Source organism: Callorhinchus milii, unplaced genomic scaffold (assembly GCF_018977255.1).
Source record: "Callorhinchus milii isolate IMCB2004 unplaced genomic scaffold, IMCB_Cmil_1.0 Scaffold7, whole genome shotgun sequence".
In the NCBI taxonomy this organism is placed as follows: Eukaryota; Metazoa; Chordata; class Chondrichthyes; order Chimaeriformes; family Callorhinchidae; genus Callorhinchus; species Callorhinchus milii.
The window spans coordinates 2,297,419-2,321,143 of record NW_024704748.1 but is presented as its reverse complement, the minus strand read 5'-3'; the positions used below and the strand labels follow the sequence as shown (position 1 = coordinate 2,321,143).

The 23,725-nt window shown below is 44.0% G+C and overlaps 1 protein-coding gene across 1 annotated transcript in view; it reads right to left on the bottom strand.

Annotated features, from left to right (window-relative positions):
- The window catches only part of atrnl1b (attractin-like 1b), a 412,284-nt gene that overhangs the window by 18,740 nt on the left and 369,819 nt on the right, over nucleotides 1-23,725 (bottom strand). The window contains exon 29 of the mRNA XM_042336792.1: nucleotides 4,859-4,973. Within this exon, the coding sequence (XP_042192726.1) occupies nucleotides 4,859-4,973 (115 nt within the window). The remainder of the gene's footprint in view (nucleotides 1-4,858; nucleotides 4,974-23,725) is intronic.

The window sequence follows — 23,725 nt, the reverse complement described above, 5'->3', positions numbered from 1 at the left end:
GGTTTCGTCACTAAGCCCCAATGATTCAAAAGATGTTTTACAACCAAAAAAACCCAAAACATTTTCTGCGTCTCTATCAATTCTAAAACTCAAGCATTAATAATCTCAATACGTACTTCACGTCTTCATTTCCATTCCGGGATGGATGGGTAGATGGAAAATTCCCGTGAGTTTGCGTGAGAGCTGCCCAGCTGAACCAGGTTGACACAATTTCAGTTCAGAAACATTCTGCTGCGTTGAAGAACGCTTATGTTCACATCACTATACCAACATTTCTCAATGCGCTTTAGGGTTTTGATTCAATTTCAATGTACACCTGCTGAATACTCTTCAAGAAGAAAAATAGATTTTAAAGGAATGAATTTGTTCTATTAATGTAATCCCGAATTGGTAAACTCTTACCTATTCAAAATATACTTGCAACCCCTGCTATTATTTTTAAGTTGTTTTGTGCTGTCCACATTTCAAATGTCTCCTAATGTTTTAAAAACCACTGCTCCCTCCCTCCTATCCCTCCCTCCAAACAAACAGACAAAGTCAATGTCCTGAAAGCGCTATGCTACAAAAAAAAATGCTAAATTGGTCACTCAATCCACGACTGTTTGTGGGACGCTGCTGTGCACAATTGGCTGTCGCGTTTCATCCACAAAATATACAGTCAATTCACTTTACAGTATATTCTCTGAAGCGCTTTGAGACGTCTCGAAGACGTGATAAGGCGCTATATCAAATGCAAGGATTGTTATTATTAATAACGTCTCCAAGGGGACAACTTTACTGCAGCAACTGATTTTTTTATCGGGCTAAAGTCAATGTTGTTTTTAAAAAAACTCAAGAGTCATGTGCCATCTCTGTTTTGCAACAAGGCGTGCGCTTTTAAATCGCCAAGACAGATAGCTGTCAGGTGAACATCAGTGCGTTTTCAGGTTGTGAAAGCTGTCGGAGTGAAAGCTGATTCACAGCGGAAAGTAATTGTCTCTTGGCGAAGATTAGCAACAGATTGTGATTCACTGTTCAGGAAGATGAAAAATTTTCCGCTCGTAACGTTTTACGTACCGACACGGACACAGTTTCGCAGCTGCATAGCTTAGCTCAGGCAGGTCAAGCAGCCAAGTACTGCAGCTAACTTTGCCACCGAGCTGGCGAAGATACGAATCAATCAAGTGCGGAGCGGATCATCCAGGCTTTTGTGTATCTGAAAAGACACCGATTTTCCTCGTTTCCTTGATCACTGATTTGTCTGCATTGGGTTGTGATTATTTGCAGGGACAATTTTTGCATCAATTTTCTACCAGCTGCAGATGGTTAGTAGAACTTTTCTGTTTGTATTTAACAGTGAGTTGCACTTGTCACTCCCCGTGCTCACAATAATATTTCTATTTTTACTCAGAATTATTGCTGTGTATACATATCTCCATATTTTCGCTTGGACAGTTTGTTCTGATGATCGTAACAAGACGAGTGGCTTGGGAATTACAGAGTCCAACTGGGTGGAAAAAGTTCTCCCCAGCTGAGACTGTCAATCCAGTCTGCTCTTGCCTCAGAAGAAACAACAACAACTTGGATTTATATACCGCCCTTCACACCGGACAGCGCCTCAGAGCGCCTGACAGTGGCGGAGTGCGACGCCAAGCCAGGGAGGAGGGGGAAGGTGACCGTAGGCACGGTCGAAAAGGTAGGTCTTCAAGCCGCAACCTGAAATTGAGGAGTGGTGGGAGGCTGGTGGGGGCTGCAAGGCAAAGAGTTCGAGAGAGAGAGAGAGAGAGAGAGAGAGAGAGAGAGAGTTCTACACGCTTCGGGGAGCAATGGCGAAGTTCGAAACCTCTCTTCTCTTTCTATTGGGTCTGGCTAATAACCAGTGAAATTGCGGAGGACTCCTGAGGCTCCAGCTAGCGGAGGTCCAACCCATTTCAATATTTTTAAGGAAAGGACATGGCTGTCGCGAAGGCAGAGGATTCCCTGCTTCGAGGCAAAGAGGGCCCTGAGGAACTCCAGGTTTTGACAGAAGGAAGGTCTCTTGGTTGAGGCTCCAGCTGCAAGAGAGTCGTGTAAAATAACAATTCCTGATTACACGGAGATGAGCCAAGCCATCTCCCCATAATCTGGTGTCGTGTGTGGCCAAGTGTGAATTGGCTGCTCTTGTTCATTTATTGCCTGAGAGCACAGGGTGTGCTTCCAAGCCAGGGTTAGCTACTCCCTGGCAGATGGGGCTTCTCTGGTGACCCACGTCGATCTGACCGGGTCTCTCCGCTTGTTTCCTTTTGTTCTCCGACGTTGAGCCATCCCAGCGTTCCTTCTGACGGCTTTTGGCAGACAGAGGGGGTTCTTGCTTTTCACCAGGCGACTGACAAAACGGCCACAGTCCGTGGTGGAGACGGCTGGGCAATAATAATTATAATATTCCTTGCATTTGACACAGCGCCTTATCATGTCTTCGAGACGTCTCAAAGCGTTTGACAGGAAACACTGTAGGGTGAATTGACTGTATCTTTTGTGGGCAAAACGCGGCAGCCAATTTGCACACAACAGCGTCCCACGAACAGTCATGGATTGAGGAACCAAATTATTATTGTTACTATTAATAATAATAATAATCCTTGCATTTGATTTAGCGCTTTTCACATCGGGAGGACATCCCAAAGTGCTTCACAGAACACACTGTAAAGTGAATTGACTGTATATTTGTGGACGAACGCGGCAGCCAATTGCGCACAGCAATGTCCCACAAACAGTCGTAGATTGAAAATGACCAATTTAATAATAATAATAATCTTTGCATTTGATATAGCGCTTTTCACGGCTGGGGGACGTCCCAAAGCGCTTCACAGAATATACTGTAAAGTGAATTGACTGTATATTTGTGGGCGAAGGCGGCAGCCAATTGCGCACAGCAGTGTCCCACAAACAGTCATAGATTGAAAATGACAATTTATTATTGTTTTTGGTTTTGGAGGGATTATTATTAGGCTCTGTGTGGAGTAAGGAAACTTGCCCAAGGTTTCGCCCTCTGCCTGGAATTGAACTCAGGTCTCTCACTTGCAAAGCGAGTGCTCTAACCACTGAGCTACAGGACTCCACATTGGGTGCTTCCTCCTGGTTCAAGCATCCCCTCATGACACCTTCACACCCCCCTCCACCCCCCACCTCCCCCATACACCTCCGCTAATGATTACCACTGCATTCGAACTTGCATCGAACATGCAGATAGAAAAAGCTTCAGTAAAATGGCACCATCTGGGCAAGTGTCCCACAAGCTGTGAAAAGCACTGGTGAAGGCTCACAGATGGGGTCTGGGCTGATATGGAACACTGAAGAACAGCTGCACGAGCGGTGCTCCTGGCTGTAAGGTGAAAGGCGACGGGTTAAAAGCTCCGGCAACCCCTATAATGCCGAGGCAACCATCAATTTGCTGCGGTCTGAACACCCCGAGGGCTAGACTCCAGCTGGCAATGGAACAAGTTTGGCTACTCTGACGATAGGTCATCAACCTGAAACGTTAACTCACTTCCCTCTCTCCATCGATGCCGCCTGACCTGTTGTGTGTACTCGGCCACTTCTGTTTTGATTTCAGATTTCCAGCGCCTATTTTGCCATTTGTTGCTCCTGCTCGTCAGCCTGGTATTTCGGGGGCCGCCTTTAAAATCCCGGAGCTCCCAAATTCCAGCGTCTCTGTTCCCGCGGCGGTGTTAAGCGCTCCGAGACACCCTCCAGCGTGCGTGAAGGCCGCTAAGTCGATGCAAGTTGTTGTTAAAATGGCCATTGGTCCTAAGCAGGGCCGTGCTGTGATCTTGCCAAGGTTAAAATCTATCGTTTCAACTGGGTTTGTTTCAACCTGTTTCAAACCCCTCTCTTCCCCCCACTCTCTCCCACCCCGCGCTCCTGCCCCCCCACCCCCCACTCGCTTCTCCCCACCCCCAGCATAGATCAAAACGACTCATCTGTAACTCCCTTGTTTTTTTTTGGAGAATGTTAAATGGGAAAAGTTGGGATAAACCAATTCCCTTCATCACAGCGATCAGCGACAGCAAAGGTAGAGATCACGACTTTTAACTGCTCATCAAAACTGCGGAGGTAAGACAAAAAGAACTCGCTTTCAGCTTAAGAGCTGACTGTCATGGCTTGCTCCATGTCTCCTGTCCGGTCTGGTCCGCCCCACCATCGGCGTTCAGGACATCAGCCTCTCTGCCTCCACCCTTTGGAACTCCATCCCACGTTCCCTTCGCCTCTCTCCCTCCCTTGCTCCTTCAAGACACGTCTCAAGAGTCTCCTCTTTGACCGTGTATCCGACCACCCTCCTATATCCTCCCTGCCCTCAACCCTCACTTACCCCAACCCCCCCCCCCGTCCCCTGACCCGGGCTCAGTCCGAATCCCTGACTGTCCAGTGCCTTGGGACGTCCTCCCAAAGTGAACCGCACTGTACAAATGCCATTTGTTGTTGTTGTTCACCACCAAGCGAGAGACGTTCTTCTTCTGACTAACCGGAGCATTGAATCGCAATGGTCATTTACTACGCGGCAAGATACACATTGGGGGCCGAATGCGTTTGACTCAAACAATTCTCTTCGGAGACCTTAATTCACGACTCATCACCTAACTGACTAAACTCTTTTACAGAATTACCGAAGGAAAGAATTTCGAAGGTGTCGTTTTCGGTTTCGGCTAGGTTCCAATTCCGGGGTTTTATTACAATACATATCTAAAAAAAATAGACTCGGGTTATTTTCAACAGTTTTTCTCTTTGCCTCTGGCCACCCCTCAGGTGGGCGAGAAAACAACGAATCTCAAAGATCTCGCAAAGATCAATTTCCTTCCTTCGGAAGTTTCAAGCAAACCTGGTCTCTGGGTCTGAGTCTCACCTGATTGACCGGGAGGTGGGGTTCCACACGAGCCTCTCGGCAGACATATAAAAACGGTCAGAACTGCAGCTCTGGTCGTCGAACACGGCTCCACAGCAATAGGCTTGGGGACTCCCTGCAAAACACAAAAGACCGTCGACTTTTAACACAGAGTTAGCCAACCTCACGCCTGTCCGGAAGCTGCGCTCTGATAGAACTCGGAGCTGGCATATTTACAATAGCGTGCAAAGCTGACGACAACATTAATCAGGCTTACAGAGCAAGAATAGTTACAGGAGAGGGGTTTAGACTCTACGGTCCTTTGACTCTCTTAACAGATCCTGTTACACTTTTCGAGTTACAATTAAAGCTCCGTGCGATGCACAATTTCACAGAAGCTATGGAGACTTTGCAAATCTGCATATACCCTTGAAAACCACGAAGGAAAAATCTCATGGATAAAACATTTACACAGATTTCAAGGATTTTCACTCAGGTAGTTGGGAATTTTCCAATGACATTATTTTTGAAATTGTTGATATGTTTTGTTCATGTGAGGAAGTCCGAGATTGTGATGCGCGTGCACAATGCAGTGAATGACTTTAGTCAGAGGCAATCAATTGTCTGCTCTGCACTCTTTTGAAGTTTAAACTGATTGAAATTGAACAACAATACTTTAATAATCCTTAGCCAAGTTTCCTTGCTCCACACGGCTCTGTTTACCTCGCAGTAAATAGGTACCCAGCAGTTCTGGGGGTAATAGTCCTTCCAAAAACAACAATAAAACAATAATAATAATAATTTAGACACTCAATTTGAAACTGTTTGTGGGACGCTGCTGTGTGCAATTGGCTGCCACATTTTGCTCACAAAATATACAGTCAATTTACTTTACAATATATTCTGTGAAGCGCTTTGAGACGTCTCAAAGACGTGATAAGGCGCTGCATCAAATTGCAAGGACTGATTTCATGACTGACAATAATCATTGCGTTTGATACAGCACCTTACCTCCCAACGTGAAAGGTGCTATATCAATGCCATTTGTTGTCACCACATCTTCCAAATGTCTCAAAGCGCTTCGCAGGATTTTACCTGTGTATTTTGTAGGCAAATGCAACAACAACAACAAAAAATGTGAATTGCGCTTTTCTGGTCGGGAGGACATCCCAAGGCACTGGACAGTCAAGGATTTGCACCCGAGTTGGGGGTTGGGATTAGGAGGGGTGGAGGGCAGCGAAGGTAGGGGTGGGAGGGTGACCGAAGGTGCGGTCGAAGAGGAGGGTCTTGAGACGGGGGCCCAGCTAATTTGCACACAGCAACACCCCACCACGCACAAACAGCCGTGAAGTGAAGTTTACCTACTGGTTATTGTATCAAGAGTTCCGTGTGACGTTCACTGGGGATGTTGGCTAGCATCTGTGCGTCTGCCTACAAATTATCAGGAACAGGACATTAAAAGTGAAATGCTCCTCTTTATATTTAAAGGCAGAATATCCTGGTGACAGCAGGGGAGATGACAAATCCCTGCAATGCTTAAAGATGCTGAGGAAATCACATGAGCCGCTGAGCAATGTTCTGACTGTGAGCTGAAGCTGGGGCTCGGGGGTTTTCTTGCAGACTTGCAGATCTCTGGCTGAGTGCAAGTCAGAGCAAGGCTGACTCCTCATAAGTAACAGGAACTGAAAGCTAAAAGCAGTGCTGATTTGAATAGCTACATCTCCAAGTGCCTGCACCCGCTGCGATAAAGGCTTAGGCATTCTGGATCCACTCAGACAGGAACACCACACAGGAGATAAAGGTCTGTTTATATTTTGACTGCAATTTCACCTTCAAATTAAAACAATCAGGGATCTCCCTCTGACCCCCCCCATCTTAATTAATCAATTTCATTAATTAAGATGGGTAGAACGTGAAATAAACTCAGTTTGCTATTATTAGCCCAGGAATACAGTCACTTCACTTTTCAGTCTGTTCTGTGAAGCGTTTTGAGACGTCTCGAAGACGTGATAAGGCGCTACATGAAATGCAAGGATTATTATTATTATTATTAATTCAGACTTGGGTTAATTATGCTCGAGCCATCTTCTGACACTCCTTTTTTTCTACTGGCAGCAAATCGCCATCTAAATGCGCAACATCAATAATAATAAATATAATGAAAATAATCCTTGGATTTATTTGAGATCGTGTCTTTCACATGAGGAGGTTGTCTCAAACTGCTTCACGGGTTCACTGTAAAGTGCAGTGACTGGATATTGTAGGGGCAGCCAATTTGTGCACCGCAATGTCCCACAAACAGCCATGAAGTTAATCATCAATTTTATCTGGGGAAATTATTGGTGAGAGATCAGGAGAAACTCCATTCTCTTTTCGAGGAAAGTAATGTCATGGGATCTTTAACACACCTGAAGAGACAGATAGTACCTTGGTTTAACATCTCATCTTTAGGACGGCATCCTTGGCAATGCACCCCCTAAACCCTCCCCCCACCCCTCAACGCTGCATTGGAATATCAGCCTGGACTTTGCTACTGCAATTTTTCAACATGGGGCTGAACCCACAACAACAACCAATTACATTTACGCAGTGCCTTTCACGTCAGGTGGACGTACCAAGGCACTGGACAGTCAGGGAACCGCACCTGAGCTTGGGGTTGGGATCAGGAGGGGTGGAGGGCGGGGAGGAGGGTGACCGAAGAGAGTTGTGAAAATCGCCCTAGAGGTCTGCTGCTCACATCACCTTGGAGATGGTCATGTCAGGGGCAGTGGGATTAACACTCACCTCAACATAAAAGTGTCCCAGAGCTTTGAATTCATCTCAGAACGTGTCGCAGCAGAGATCACTGCCGTGAAAAGTAGATCCCGAGAACGGCAGTGCTAATGGAGTGCAAATGTCTATCACCCTGATGTACAGAAGTGGAGGTCCCACTGTGTTTGGTATCAGTTCAAGTGTATCAGTTAGTCAACTGGCGGATCGCTTTCCGTCGATAACAATCTTTCAAAAGAAAATTGGTCACTCAATCCACGACTGTTTGTAGGGACGCTGCCGTGTTTCGCCCACAAAATATACAGTCAATTCAGTTTACAGTATATTCTATGAAGCGCTTTGAGACGTCTCGAAGACGTGATAAGACGCTGTATCAAATGCGTACATTATTATTATCATTGATATTGTAAAATGTCAAGTTTGAGCACACACACACACAACTCTTTATTCACACAGAGGATGTAATTACGAGCTTCACCTATAACAACTGCATAGCTTAATCGCTCCAGAGAGCAGTTTACCAGAGGAGGTCCATTTATCAAGAAAAAGCATCGAGGTTAGGAGTCTGTCAGGCTGTCTTCCCCAGGATACAATGGTAAACCGGGTAGTGCATAACAGATGCAGTTGTAATGGCTACCTTTATTCCAGTTATTGTAATCACTGTCATTGTATGATATTTCCTGGTTTATTTTAACATAATAAAACACTTAATGCTTATCCTCAGATGTGAATTGCTTCACGGCATGCACCTATTAATAGGCTGAGATGTCATGTATGATTAAGGTTTGTAAAAGTAATGGCTTACTAAAACTCCAACCCAAATTTGAGGATCCTTTCTACTGACCTGTATTAGCAACTCAAACCAATCCTGATTGAAGTGCGTAAATATTAATGGGCCATATTAAACAAATAATCATATTAATGTTTAAAACAACAACAAGATTACATGTGTATAGCGCCTTTCACGTCGGGAGAACGTTCCAAGGCGCTGGACAGTGTAACAGCATTTCAGACCCGAGCTGGGGTCAGGGGGGGAGAAGGGAGGGGAAGGGGGTGGCTAATGGCATGGTCGAAGAGGAGGGTTTTGATGCGGGACTTGAAGGAGGCTAAGGAGGGGGCGAGGTGTAAGATAACATGTAAGATGTGTGCACCTCACTATTTCTCTGGTGAGTATCTACTTCATCGTTGTACTTAATAATATAATAATAATAATCCTTGCATTTGGTATCACGCCTTCGAGATGTCTCAAAGCGCTTCACAGAATATACTGCAAAGTGAATTGACTCTGTATTTTGTGGGAGAAACACAGCAGCCAATTGTACACAGCAGCGTCCCACAAACAGTCGTGGATTGAGTGGCCAAATTATCTTTTTTTTAAAGGGATTATTACCCCCGAAAAAGTAACTAACAACCGGATCCTACTTACCACTAGGTAAACAGAGGCGTGTGGAGTAAGAAAACTTGCCTAACGTTTTGTCCTGTCGGGGAAGTTTCCACCTTCTTTTGAGATGGAGCTTAAGTGTGACAACAACAACAACAACAACTTGCATTTATATAACGGCCTTCACAGTGTATAGTGCATTTGAAAAATTTACCATCACTGTTTACACTGTCACGTCGGGAGGACGTCTCAAAGCGTTTGGCACAGCGAGCTGACCGGGAGCCTGCTTCTGCTTCAGGGATTTCTTCTCATTTTAGTTGGAAACATTGGGTAAAAGGAACCTCACACCCAGCTTTCAGTAACTTGCAATTTCATGTATCGGAACTCCTTTCTCTTTAACATCAACAGCCAGAGAAGTACCACGATTACCTTACCATCCGTCTCTCTCCACCGAAGCCGAATGAAGTCCGCGTAATATCTTTTTATTGGCACTTTGCAAATACATCTGCTAATGGCACGTAACTTAGAGCTGTTTCAAAAAGAAGCAACTATTTTGGCCAACGTCTTAGTTCGAAATGACGGGACTTCTGAAATTCCATAACTCAAACCCGCTGCTCAAAGACACGCGATGTGAACTCGTTACCATTGTTTTTATTCTTCGCTTCTAAGTGATTTTTCGCCCGTTTTACAAAGTATCGTCAATTATCGGCTTCCACCAGGAGACTTTCTTTTTTTTCAAAAGAAAATATATATTCTGCGCAGGAATCTTTTCACGACAGCAAAAATTATTCCACTGCATCGTAACAACTTTCTGGAGGCTGTGATTTATAGCACTCTTTCTTTTCCATTAATCTGCAATAAAGCAGAAGGGTGCCTTCACAGGAGTTGTAAATAGCTTTGATGTATTGAAAAGTAATGCGGGAGGTGGGAGTGGGGGGGGGGGTTGGTATTCTCGTGTTACCTGCGGTTGTTTGGAACAGTTACAATCCTCTTAACTTTTTCTACATTAACCTCTCTGTCTCAGCAACCAGCCTCTCCCTCCCACACACAGAAATGCTTGTTGTTCCACCCGTGAAAGTTTCCCAAGAATTCCCAAGTCTTAGAATACGATAGTGCGAAGGGGGTGTTTTCAACACACAGCAGTACTTAGAAACATTGTGTAACTTAAGGCAAACAAAGAGACGATTGTGATCATTTCCGACTATTCCTAAAGTTGCATTCCGTACTTTATCTTTTACGATATATACTAATTCTTCTCTCACCAAAAATATATCCAGCTGCTTGTTTCAGATTGCTGACACTCTCCATCTCCAGCCTATCAACATAGCTACAAACTGTTATAGCAAACAGGAAACAGGCCATTCAGCCCAAAGCGCTTTGAGATGTCTCAAAGACACGATAAGACGCTATATCAAATGCAAGGATTATCTGAGTATTATTATTATTATAATTAGTCTGTGTAGGTATTTATAATCTAGATCAGGGTGAGCCAACTCTTTAGCTGCTGATGCCCTCTTTGAGAAGCATTCATAGGCCACATAAGCAATATTTTCGTGTTTCCCTTCCAGAATCATAACATTTACGGGTTATGGAGGGAGTGGTGGGCCAGTGAAATGCAGGGGGTGGTGGTGGGGGAGGGGGGGGTGGGGTTGCAGTTGAAATCTGCCTGTGGACCTCCCTGCTCTAGATGAACCTCCGCTGATCCTAATTCCCTCTTTTACACTCCCTCTCATCTCTTCTCCATCATGTGTGCATTTATGGTGCATCCATTTGACACTTTCCCCACTTTTTCCATGTAATCAAATCTAAATACACAGTCACTACACATGATAGAATGCGAAGAGCTTTGGGACGTCAATCTTACTGTTAACTGTAGGCGTTGTTGTTACAAACTATTCATCTCCTCAACTCATTATAAAAATAATAATCTTTGCTTTTGATATAGCGCCTTATCACGTCTTCGAGACGTCTCAAAGCGCTTCACAGAATATACTGTAAAGTGAAGTGACTGCATATTTTGTGGGCGAATCTTAGTGAACAAAAAGTTCAAGTTATTTAAAATATTATTTTGATCAATTGCTTTGAGGCTACTGGAGAGTTGCTGCCCAGCGTAGTTTTTTTTTCTCATGTTTCTTTGGAGATCATGACCTAATACTGGGAAAGATGCCATCCCCACTCCCACGACGAGGGCTTTTTTGGCTAATAAATTCACCACCCACATCGGCTTGTTACACAACACAAAAAAATCCCCTAGAAAACTGACAAACAACATTTGGCCATTCAATTCTTGGGCCATTGCTGTGTGTGTCAATTGACTGCCGTGCACACAAGAACGTAAGAATTTGCTTGACGAAAGAAGACCAAGATCCATCTACTTCGCCTTCCACCATCCTAGCAGTCGCTTGACATGTTGTGATCCAAACTGTACACTGTATCCCCAGATATTATTTTCTAGCGGAAATCTATCTAATTTGCTCTTGAAACAAATGATATTCTTTGCTTCCACCGTCTGTCTCCCTCGTGTGCCTGCTACATATGTTTATTACTTGCTCACTGAAGTAGTGTTTCCGCAGATTTGTTCTGAATTTACCCCCTTCAATCGCAGGCCGTGTCCTCTGGTCTACTGTTCAGTGCAATATAAAACATCTTATCCTGGTCTACATTATCTATTCCCTTCAGAATTTTAAAGGCTGCAATCATATCACTCCTCAACCTTCTCTTCTCCAGCGTGAACACGCCCAATTTACCTAATTGCTCCTCATAGTCCAGTCCCTCCATCCCCTCAATGATTTTGGTAGTCCTTTTCTGTATCCTCTGACTTACAAAATGCACACAGTCACTACACTTTACAGCAAATCCTTTCAAATTAAGAATTATTCATAGGATCGTTCCAACAAAACACCTCCTAAACGATGGAGTAAGTGAAAATTCATCAATAACTGTTTGTAGTAGGTACTCTTTCCTTAAACTTAGTCAGCATGTTGTGATTTCAAACGTGTCCACACTCAATTTCAAACCAGGCCGACTTTTTGTACTTATGGCCTGATCTCGTACAAACATTTCTCGAATTGCCCCTGAGCTTAAAATGGAACCGTGGCAAAAATTCAATAAGAAACTTAATTTATAATTAGAATTCCTGGAAGGTCAGTGTTATCACACTCAAGTGCAGTCAAGTGCATCCAACAGAACAATATTCCTCATCAGGGAACCTGCTGCTGAAACAACAGTGTTTTGAAAACAGAATTGGTAATTAAGTACTAAATATTACTATTCCATAGGTCCTCATACCATATAAAAAACACCAACACGAGTACCCATTGCAACAGAGGTGACCCGATGTGTCTAATGCATTGTGTATCCACTCTCACGTAATAGTAATAGTTGAGGATTCAGGAGCAGTACAATAGTGGCAGGAGGATGCCTCAAAGCGCTTTATATTGTGGAGCCCTGTAGCTCAGTGGTTGGAGCATTTGCCCCGCAAGCGAGAGACCCAGGTTCGATTCCCGGTCAGGACGAAACGTTGGGCAAGTTTCCTTACTCCACACGCCTCTGTTTACCCAACAGTAAGTAGGAACCCGGTTGGTAGCCAATTGGCGGATCGCTTTTCCGGTGGTAATAATTCCTTCAAAAATAACAACAATTTGGTCACTCAATCCGCGACTGGTTGTGGGACAACACCTTAAACGTGTTTCGCCCACAAATATACAGTCAATTCACTTTATATAGTTTGTGAAGTGTTTTGAGACGTCCTGAAGACCTGATCAGCCGCTATATCAAACGCAAAGATTATTATTATTATATTATCGATTTGAATGGACACTGTTCTGACTTGCTGCCTCAAAGGTGTGACTGAGTAGATCTTGCTTTGAAAAAAAAAGGCAAATGGTAATCTTTCTTTTATCATTCCCCATTTACGTACATTTCTGCAAAAAGGACGTCTGCGAGTAGCAATATTTCAAAATGCAGTGCGTTTCGGGAATATTTCAATCTAGTTTTTAACGTTCACATATCAGAACGTAACCTATAATTCTAACCGAGTCTGTTCCCCCCCACACACACACAAGTGAGGAGAAAAAGAGCTTTGTATAACTCGGCCTCTGCAAGTTAAATCTCCACAGCTAATATTCTTCTGAATTGTTAATTAATGCTCAGCAGAAGAGGAATTAATCCTTGTTTGCGAAAGTATTTACACTACCTTGTTAGCTCCCAGCAAGATTCTTCGGATATTTCTAATTGATTAAGCTTTACAAGAACCGATCCTGGAGAGAACTGAACACCTTAAACCCTGGCCAGCTGCGGTAGGATTGGCTACTTTAAATTAAAATCATTTGTCGCTACGAAATGTTCTGTAGGCAAATTATTTTTTAACATAGAGGGTAGCCACGTCCAGATATTCATTAAAATCGAGGAAAATCGCACGAAGAAAGTTCAAGATTCACTTGCTGTCGTTTAATTCGCAATTTTACCATGTAAATTGCAAAGGAATTGCTTTCCGCAAACCAAGACATTCGAGCAACAGCTATTTCTGGAGCTTAGAAATGGACTTGGTCAATGTTTTGGCTGTGGTGTACTGTCAATCAGTCCAACCTTACAAGGTCGCCCTCCGTGCTCTCAGCGTGAAAATTGTCGTTTGTAGAGGAATTGGGAAACATTGGAAACAGCTAAAGGGGGTTGAGCCTTAGTGTGTGACTGAACTGCTGAAGGATGAGAATCAGCCCAGGCCAGTATTAGCAGCTGAACTCTCTCAGTGAAGGAATGGATAAAGACGAGCTCACCACACACACACACACACCAAAGATTGCAGGTTCAATTCCCGGTCAGTGTCACGCTGGTTAATATGAACCAGCAAGCGCTAACTGTTTTGGGGGAAACATTGGGGTTAAGTAGCTCTGGCATAGCCAAGTAGACAAGGTTTCTGCTCCTGGCGGAAAGGGTTTACCTGGGGCTGTGCGGTAAAACACAACTAGGGTGTCAGTGATATTCTCCGAGGTCAAATAGCGTGTCGGCACTCACTGTCTAATCATGATAATAATAATCCTTGCGTTTGATACAGCGCCTTATCGCTTCTTCGAGACGTCTCAAAGTGCTTCACAGAATATACTGTAAAGTGAATTGATTGACTGTATGTTTTGTGGGGGAACGCAGCAGCCAATTGCGCACATAATGTCCCACAAACAGTCGTGGATTGAGTGACTAAATTATTTTTATTTATTTTGTAGGGATTATTAACCGCAGACAAGCGGCGTTAGCCAATCGACTAACAACCGGGTTCCTAATTACCGCTAGGGAAACTGAGACTCGTGGAGTAAGGAAACTCGCTCAACGTTTCTCCCTGCCGGAAATCAAACCCAGGTTTGCGGCAGACAGACTTGCGAGGCTACTGCTCTAACCACTGAGCTACAGAACTCCTTATACTTGGGACGTGAAGAGAACAGGCACTTGGCAGGCCGGTGCGGCTTTGTTAAGAGGGGAGACAGCGGGTTGTGAATGCATTGTCGCTGAAGAAACTGGAGCCCCACTAACTGACGGGCTACAAGCGGGTTATTACATTACACGTACCTTTGACAGAACCTGTTTGATTGTGAGCTGTTAGGTCGGATGAATTAAATGATCCGAATTAGCACCCGTTAGAAAGCTATTCGAGGAGACCATTGCTTCAACGTTGAAATGATCACCCAGTTTGGGGGTGGCAAGGCTCGCTCCTCTACTTGCCCTCTCGAATCAGCTGGCTCGTCGAAAGAACATGCGATTTCGAAGTCCCTAACCTCTGGAATTTCCTCCCTCTACCACTCCATCTCGCCCGCTCTTTACCTGTCTTCAAGTCCCACCTTAACACCTACCTTGTGACTTTCCTTATGATCACCTCCCCATCCCTCTCTGCTCCTCAGTGTCTAACCCCCTCATTGTAGAGTAGTCTGAGACATTAACCTTTGTGAGGTTGTTGCTGTTCTGGGTCTGGTGGGAATTCAATACCAAATTCCAAATAAAAACACAAAATAAATTGATGCAGAGAGGCGCATATATCACACAATGTCATGGAATTACAGTGCATGATAGGGATGCTCGAGCTAATTATCTTACATTGGTCCCTGCAGTTGTCTAGATAACAGTATTTTTGAAAACTATTCGACACACAAATTCCGTTCCACTGATAGTCTTAAGCAACAAGTTATATTCGAGCACCAGGGGCTGATAATCAAAGTATTTCATATTCGCAGGGCATTTCCAGCTCATTAAACTTGCTTTTCAAACAGACTGAAAATGCATTCCTTTACGCTGTTGTCAGAGGTTCAAGGCTAACAAAACAGATTGGAATTTGGGTTTGTGCAAAAGAAACAATACTTAAAATTCCATTGCACCTTATATTGTTTAGTGAATGGACTGAATATTTTGTGGATGAAACCTGGCAGCCAAATGCGCACAGCAGCGTCCCACAAACAGTCGTGGATTGAGCGACCAAATTTATTATTTTTTTGAAGGAATTATTACCCCCAGAAAAGCGATCCACCAATCAACTAACAACTGGGTTCCCACTTACCGCTAGGTAAACAGAGGCGTGTGGAGTAAGGAAACTTATCAACGTTTCGACCTGCCGGGAATCGAACCCAGGTGTGTTGGCTTGTGAGGCGAGTGCTCTAACCACTGAGCTACAGGACTCTGAATATCAGTCTTCCTATAGCTCGAATGACAATTACCTCACATTTAAGGCCATCACAGTAATTTCTCCTCTACGACTGGTGAACAAAGTCTTAAACTCAGCAACAAGTGCACCTCACTAACACTGGCAAAATATTTATTAAGTGCCCTGCTGTGTGCAATTGCCTTTTGGCCACAGAACATACAGTCAATTCACTTTACAGTGTGTTCTGTGAAGCGCTTTGGGACGTCCTCCCGATGTGAAAAGCGCTATATCAAATGCAAGGATTATTATTATTATTATTTAAAGTATAATGGTTTCAGGAAGAAAATGAGTTGAGAGTTTTTGAGAGAGAGCAGGATTTGGGGCAGAGAGAGAGAGAGAGCAGGAAACTGACCCATCATGTTGTGAAAACATTTGAAATTGTTTGAAGTGAAGAACTGATAATCAGAAATATATGGAACAGTGGAGTCCTGCAGCTCAGTGGTTAGAGCACTCACCTCGCAAGCGAGAGGACCTGGGTTCAATTCCCGGGCAGAGTAAAACATTGGCCAAGTTTCCTTACTCCACACGCCTCTCTTTATCGAGCAGTAAGTAGGAATCCAGTTGTTAGTCGATTGGCGGAACACTTTTCTGGGGATAATAATCCCTCAAAAAAAATAATATTTTGCTCACTTAATCCACAACTATTTGTGGTACACTGCTGTGCGCAATTGCCTGCCGCGTTTCGCCCACAAATTTGCCGTCAATTCACTTTACAGCATATTCTGTGAAGTACTTTGAGACGTCTCAAAGACGTGAAAAGTGCTACATCAAATGCAAGGATTATTATTGTTATTATTACCTTGTGATCGTAAATGAGCTGAATAGCTCGGACACAGCTTATGAAGTTCCTTTCCCCTTCTCAAAGCGAGGCCATACAGCAGTTATCATTTTGCTAATGTTATGGGCAGCACAGCCATTTCCTTTTAAAGCCTAGTCTTAAATGCCCGCTGAGAAGCCAATGCTTCCGATACCAGGAAGGATGATTTCAGGTCAGGATTTTGGACCCATTTAAGAAACAGCTATTTAGGATTAAGAGATATGTTAAAAGTTATTAATCTGGTGGAGCAGGCTCAGTGGGCTGAATGGCCTCCTTCTGCCCTTGTTCCTGTTTTCCTATGTTCCTACGACATAATGGGAAGATGGTACACTGGGTATTCTGGAAGAGAAAGAGCAGATGAGCCGAAGGCTTCAGCGCTTGCATACATTGTCTCTTCACCCGACTTACCTTGTGATCTTCAATGAATGGAAATTGCCTCGCAAAATATAAGCGTTTCAATTAAAACGGTCAGCGCGTTTGAGGTGTTTATCCGGATTTTTAAATTTAAGGTGACAGCAAGGAATAAACTCGACAGAACCTCGATTATAAAAGTCGTGTCTCGTTCCAGTGACTTATGTCCCTAATACTGCAGTAATGTCATAAAAACAGTGTAAATTCAGCTTCGAAATAATAGTATTGAGTTGCCAAATCCGAAAAAAAGGAATTATTCTTACAACCAGACACGACACTAAATATAATTCTGCCCAGTTTCAACAAATTGAATTTTTTTTAAATGCGTGTCACAAGAACAGCAGATGGAATCTGCAATTTACAGATTTTATAAAAAAGTAAGTGACGCTGGTGGAAACCAAACTATAGATTCATTACTTGGTAAGCTTTTAGTTTGATCCTATATATCCCTTCACTAGTAATTCCTTGGGGTGGAGGGGGATTCAGTGGCCGTCTTCTTGGAGATGAATTGGCTCTAAAGTGATCGGAATTTGCTCTAAAGTGATGTGCTTAGCAATGGAATGGCGCAATTATCTCAACCCTCAGTAGTCTGGGTTTGAGCGATGCAGATCTACACTGTTCCAGGGCCTGGCTGATGACAGCCCAGACCAGCTTGGCTCATCACTAGGATTGGAGGGACCAGTCACTGGGGGCAGAGATTCTTCCCATTCAACTCCCATTGACCTTGCAAGCCAAGGCCTCAACAGATTGGATGGTTCTAGCTGGACAAGCAGCAATAAGCTTGCCAGCCAGTGCTTTAATTGGCAAGCGGAGTAGTTTTATCTGGTTAAAATCTAGCCGGAGCCCAACGCACAAGTCTGAGGTCTCCAAGCCTTGGCTCTTGCCAAACTATGACTAATAATCTCTGGAGTTAGGTTAACTGGGTGCGACCCTTCAAGGAGAGAGTGCGCATTCCATCCCAGACACAGGCACTTCAATGTGTAAGTCACCCACATGAAACTCTCAGCATTCTTTGGATGCTCTTAACCACGGCGAGGGGCCGCCATGTGGGTCGGAAACCCGGCTGATCGTAAACAAAAATCACTGGCAATGGAGTGGAGTTAATCAAAATGATTAGCATTAAATCCAAAAACAATTGAAAACGCATGTAAAGTGGTACTTAACTTAGAACTCGATATTAATTTGAGGGACAAAAATTAGTGAGACAACTTAAAAACCTGCCTTGCCAAACCAAGCATGATACGATTCAGAAAGGACGTAGAGCAAAGCGGGCAACTTTGATTAAATAAGAAAAAAATCACGTTGCACATCTGTTACATCAACCCACACTGAAACCCATTCCTTTTGGAGTTGAGCTGCTCAAACCATCTCCAACTAAATAAGTATAATATGAAGATGAACACCAAGCATAAAGAATCCCTGAGACATGAGAGAATACTGTGCGGTTGAAATCAGTGCCCTAGACTTTGCCTGACTCTTGACTTTTTGCCAACTAGCACAAAGGCAGAGCAAACATAATCAATGTGCCATTTAAATGTAGAGTTTCAAACGTAAAATGCACATAACAGAAATAATGATTTGGGATCTTGAGCAGAAAATATGACCAATAAACTCTTCTGCCTTACACACACAGAGCAATCGATACCCTTGCAAAATAATAATAATCCTTGCATTTGGTACAGCGCCTTTTCACGTCTTCTAGACATCTCAATAGAATATACTGTAAAGTGAATTGACTGTATATTTGTGGGCGAAACGATACCAATGCAGTGGTATCCAGCAAAACTCAACTGCTGTTCCATGGAAAGCCACAAATGTTATTTTCTGGCAAAGGAACCCTTTTTCTAATAGCGTAAGGCAAAACTACAACAACAAAATTTTTACAGGAAGACAGTTTTGTTTACCAACATTAAAAATGAATTGGACACAGGATCGGAAACAACAATATCGACCATCACATGGGGTAGCTTCTTGGATCACTTAACAGTGGCACAAGTTTGAGGCCGGGCTGGGAAGAACGGGGAAGTGAACGTGGGCACATCGATGTGGAATGTCTTCAGATATGAGCTGAAGATGGGCAAAGGAGGAGAAAGAGGTAGGGATTGATGCAGGGAGTTGCGGAGGATCGGGAGATAATAACCTGGTGTCATAATATAATGGCCTCTGATAACTCAGAAATCTGTTTACAATAAACTAGTAGCCACTAACTCAAATATCTGCTGATGTTTAGCTTGTCACTGGAATCCTCTACTGCTATTACAGCCTTATAAGATACCCACAACCTTTAGGTGTGTGTCTGTCTTATGTAAGTTAGGTTGGGTGGTCCAGACAGACTGATCGATGGCGTGTTCCCACCCACTCGTCTGGGTCCAATATCTCGGATATCATAATGTGTGTAAAACCAGCCGTATTCTGGATCATCAGGTTGCCACCAAGTCAGAAGGTTGTGGGTTCAACAACAACCACAACCACACAATTACATTTGTAAAGCACCTTTCACGTCGGGAGGACGTCCCAAGGCGCTGAACAGTCGGGGATCAGGACTGGAGCCTGGTGGGTGGGGGGGAGGGGGCAGGTTTGGGGTGAGGGAGGGCAGAGGGGGTAGGAGGGCGGCTGAATGCACGGTGGACAAGGAGGGTCTTGAGTCGTGCCTTGAAGGAGGCGAGGGAGGGAGCGAGGTGAAGTGATTGTGGGATGGAGTTCCAGAGGATGGGCGCACAGAGGCTGTCCTGTACATTGCACGTTGGCAAAAGGTGACGACAGCAGCACTTCCCACGCATAGTGGACAGGAAGCAGCCAGTCTGCCTTGCAAACTGGATATGTAAACCCAAGGCCCGCAGGGCAACCACGTTAAGAGTGAACCCAGACTCTAGCAAGGCGCTTTATAATGGGGTCACCCTGTATGTTACGACTATAATAATAATAATCCTTGCATTTGATATAGCGCCTTATCACGTCTTCGAGACGTCTCAAATCCTTTCCCAGAATACACTGTAAAGTGAAGTGACTGCATATTTTGTGGGCAAAACGGGGCAGCCAATTGCGCAAGACAGTATCCCCCGTGGATTGAGAAACCGATTTATTATTATTATTATTTTTTGAAGGAATTATTACCCCCGGAAAAGCGATCTGCCAATCGACTAGCAACCGGGTTCCTACTTACTGCTGGGTACACTGAGGAGTGCGGAGTAAGGAAACCTGCATCTTCTGACAAAACAGAGACTCAAAACCAAAATAAAATCTGCCTGGTAAAAATTTTGTTCACTTCATTGTTCAGTTCTCAGCTTCTATCTTCCCTGTTTTGCACCTAATATATACTGTGTGTATCTCTCAATCTATTAAGCCGAATCTCCGATGCATTCAGTCATGCCTTTCGACTATGCCTTTTGTTCACGGCTGAATGGTCAGCACTCAACCCCTACCTTTTTTTCCAGACACATTTCTGCCAGTTAGCTCATGAAAAACGCAGCCGTTTGTGCCACAATAATTAGCAGGCAGCCGCATAACCCAGCTCTGCTTCCACTGTACACTAATCACAACAGGTTCAGAAGCTGCTGCTCACTCTGCTGAACAGTGGAAAATGTGTAATTATGCCGAGGGAATTATAAAGGAAGATACTAACCGAGAGCAAACAAAGAAAGTAAAAACGCAAAGAAAATGGGAGCCCGAAGAAAGCTTCTACGGTTCAGTTTTTTTTTACACACCCGACAAGACACGATTTATGTGGTAAATTAGATTGCAAGCTCGGTTCAGATGAAGAAGGGCCCTTTGGACATTTGATCACATCTGCCCAGAATAACCACTTCACCAGCTTCCCATCACAGCAGCAAGCTGTTTTTTTTTAGCCTTTTGTCGCAACCTGTTCCAGTCATTAATACAGGACTCTGAGACACTATCCGCATAAAGGGTGCTATATAAATGCAAGATGATGATGTTGTTGTTGTTGCATTTATCCCCTGGGTAAAGAAATACTTCCTGGTGTCTGTCCTGAAATTCCCCTTTGCAAATCGAAACCTATGTCCACTTATTCTATTGCTTTGCTTGTATCCTAAATATTGTTCTGGGTGGTTGGGCAAGTTTCCCTACTCCATACGCCTCTGTTTACCTAGCAGCAAGGAGGAACCAAGTTGTTAGTTGATTAGCGGATCACTTTTCCGGAGGAAATAGTAAATAACATGATAAATTGATGGGGTGTGGAGGGAGAAAGTTATTCCTCCAGCACAAAAGGTTTACCAGTGTTAGGTAAATGTACAACTTGGCATTCGTTCCCCTCCTCCAAAAGTCGTCTCAATGCCTTGCCTACCAACACTCAGAATATTCCCCCAAAGTAATTAAAATGTAAATTTTTTTCTCTCTCATAAATACTTACTGGTATCAATCAGAGGGGAGTTCAACCATTACGTACGGTTAATTCATAAGCAAAGTCACACATCTATTTCCAGTAGAAAGTTGACTTGTGCAAAAAAAACTCTTTAAATAAAAATTGTAAATTCCACAGATTCACTTTACAAAACCCCCTGAAGTGTTTTTCCATTAAAATCAGCAGGAGCATACATCAGGGAAGAAACGGTGCCTACAAAATTCTTTCCATTCTGTAATTCTGTAAAAGAGTTTAGCCATTTAGGTGATGAATTAATGTCTCAGAAGACAATTGTTTGAGACAAATGCATTCGGCTCCCGACTTCTTTGTGAAGGGCGCTATACAAGTATGATTTGTTGTTGTTGTTATTGTATCTTGTTGTGTAAACGACCATTGCGATTCAATTCTCCGTTTAGTCAGAAGAAGAACATCTCTGGCATGGTTATGAACAGCAACAGCAAATTCCATTTGTATCGCGCCTTTCATGTCGGGAGGATGTCTCAAGTTGCTGAACAGTCAGGGATTCGAGCTGGCGGTTGGGATCAGGAGGGGTGGAGGATAGGGAGGGTAGGGGTAGGAGGGTGACTGAAGGGATAGGAGGGTAGGGGGTGACCGGTCAAAGAGAAGAGTCTTGAGACGGGTCTGGAAGGAGGCAAAGGTGGGGTGGGGAGGGTATGAGTACAAAGAAATCACAGATCTCTAAAGGAACTGCACTCACGAGCAGATCAAAAGAGTTTGGACGTGGCCTTTGAGATGTTATTTAAAGACAACCAAAATGAAACTCAAAAACAAAACAGATTCATCTCCAAGTGTTAATGCAATGGCTCCTTATTTGCTTAGCGTAACATTTCTTGGACACATCTTTAACATTACTGTGCCAGATGTAAACGAGCCATTGTACATAGTACTGGGGTATAGATTTACACCCAATGACAGAGATGCAATGATTTTATCCAGCAGGACATCAAATATTTATGGTTCGTGAGAATCCCATAAGAGGCAGGTTACTGCATTACACGGTGGCTTGGGACCAACAGGAGCTCTTGAGTTTCTGAATGAACACAACACAATCCCATCAATGAATCATCTGAAGTCGCACCTACTGACATGAACGGCAATGACAGTTTACATTTTTATAGCCCTTTCAGTTCAGGAGGAAAGTTCTCAAAGAGCCTAACGCTGGGTATTTTTGCCCACAAAATACACAGTCGCTCTACTGTACAATATATTCTGTGAAGCGCTTTGAGAGGTCTCGAAGATGCGATAAGGTGCTGTATCAAATTCAAAGATTATTATTATTAACACTGTTGGCTGGACACCTGAGCTCAGGGGTGGAAAATTAAATGGTCGATTCAGGTCTGAAATCTCTTTATCTATAGATATATATATCATATTTATGAAGTTTCCTTAGAAGCCCTTTGTTCATCCATTTTAATTGAGCAGAAATACAGGATGACACAGGGATTCCCTTGCAGCAGATATACTCTGCAGCATTAGAATCAGTGCGACTGTGATGTTTACAGTCTGCACTCGACCCATTTCATTCCATCCCTGCTGAGTAATTACTGAAACAGCAAATACCCAATAGGAAGACGAGGGGTGATGAGGGTGGGGGTGGGGGGGGGGTGGGAAGAGAGTCCTGAGAACAATTTGTAAATTCAAATTCAAAGATCAACGCTAAAGCAAAACACACACAGCCACCCTCCCAGGCTTTAATAATTCAAATAACCCTCACATTTGGTGCAGGGTCTTTTCGTGTCGAGATGACTTCTCAAAGTGGGTCACGGGATTCACTGTAAGGCGCAGCAGGGACTATGTATTTCGTAGGCGAATTCAGCAGCCAATTTGCACCCAGCAATGACTCGCAAGCGGCATTGAAGTGAATGACCAAGAACGACAACATAATGGGCTTAAAAATAGGAAACGCCACCAAACAGGAACAACAACAACGTGCATTTTTACAGCATCTCTTAATGTGGAATAAAGCTTTGTTACTTTTCACCGTGGCAGAGTTAGTCGCTGGGCAAGTCGGAAGTGGGGGGAGGGAACTTTCATGCGGGTGCGTATCTGGGCAGCAGAGTTTTGATTTAGTTGAATTTTGTATGTTGTGTAGCTGGGAGACGAGCGAGGAAGGGATTGGAATAGTCCAGTCGGGAAGCGTCGAAGGAGTGGACGAGGGTTTCGGCTGCTTTTATGGTGAGGTACGGATACACAATGTGACGGAGGTGGAAAAAGGCGGTCCTGGTCAGGGAACGGAGGACGGGGTGGGGGGGGGGTAGAAAGGAAAGCTGGGGGATCGAACCTGACGCCTAAGTTGCACACGGGTTCGGAGAGTCTGAGGGAGAGCCCGGGGAGGTTGAGGAGTTCAGACCCGCAGGGGAGAAGACATTGACGGGAGCCGGAGAGTGTGGCTTCCGTCTTGCCGACGGAACGTATGTACAATGTTTATTGTGCTGAGGAATTCGGAT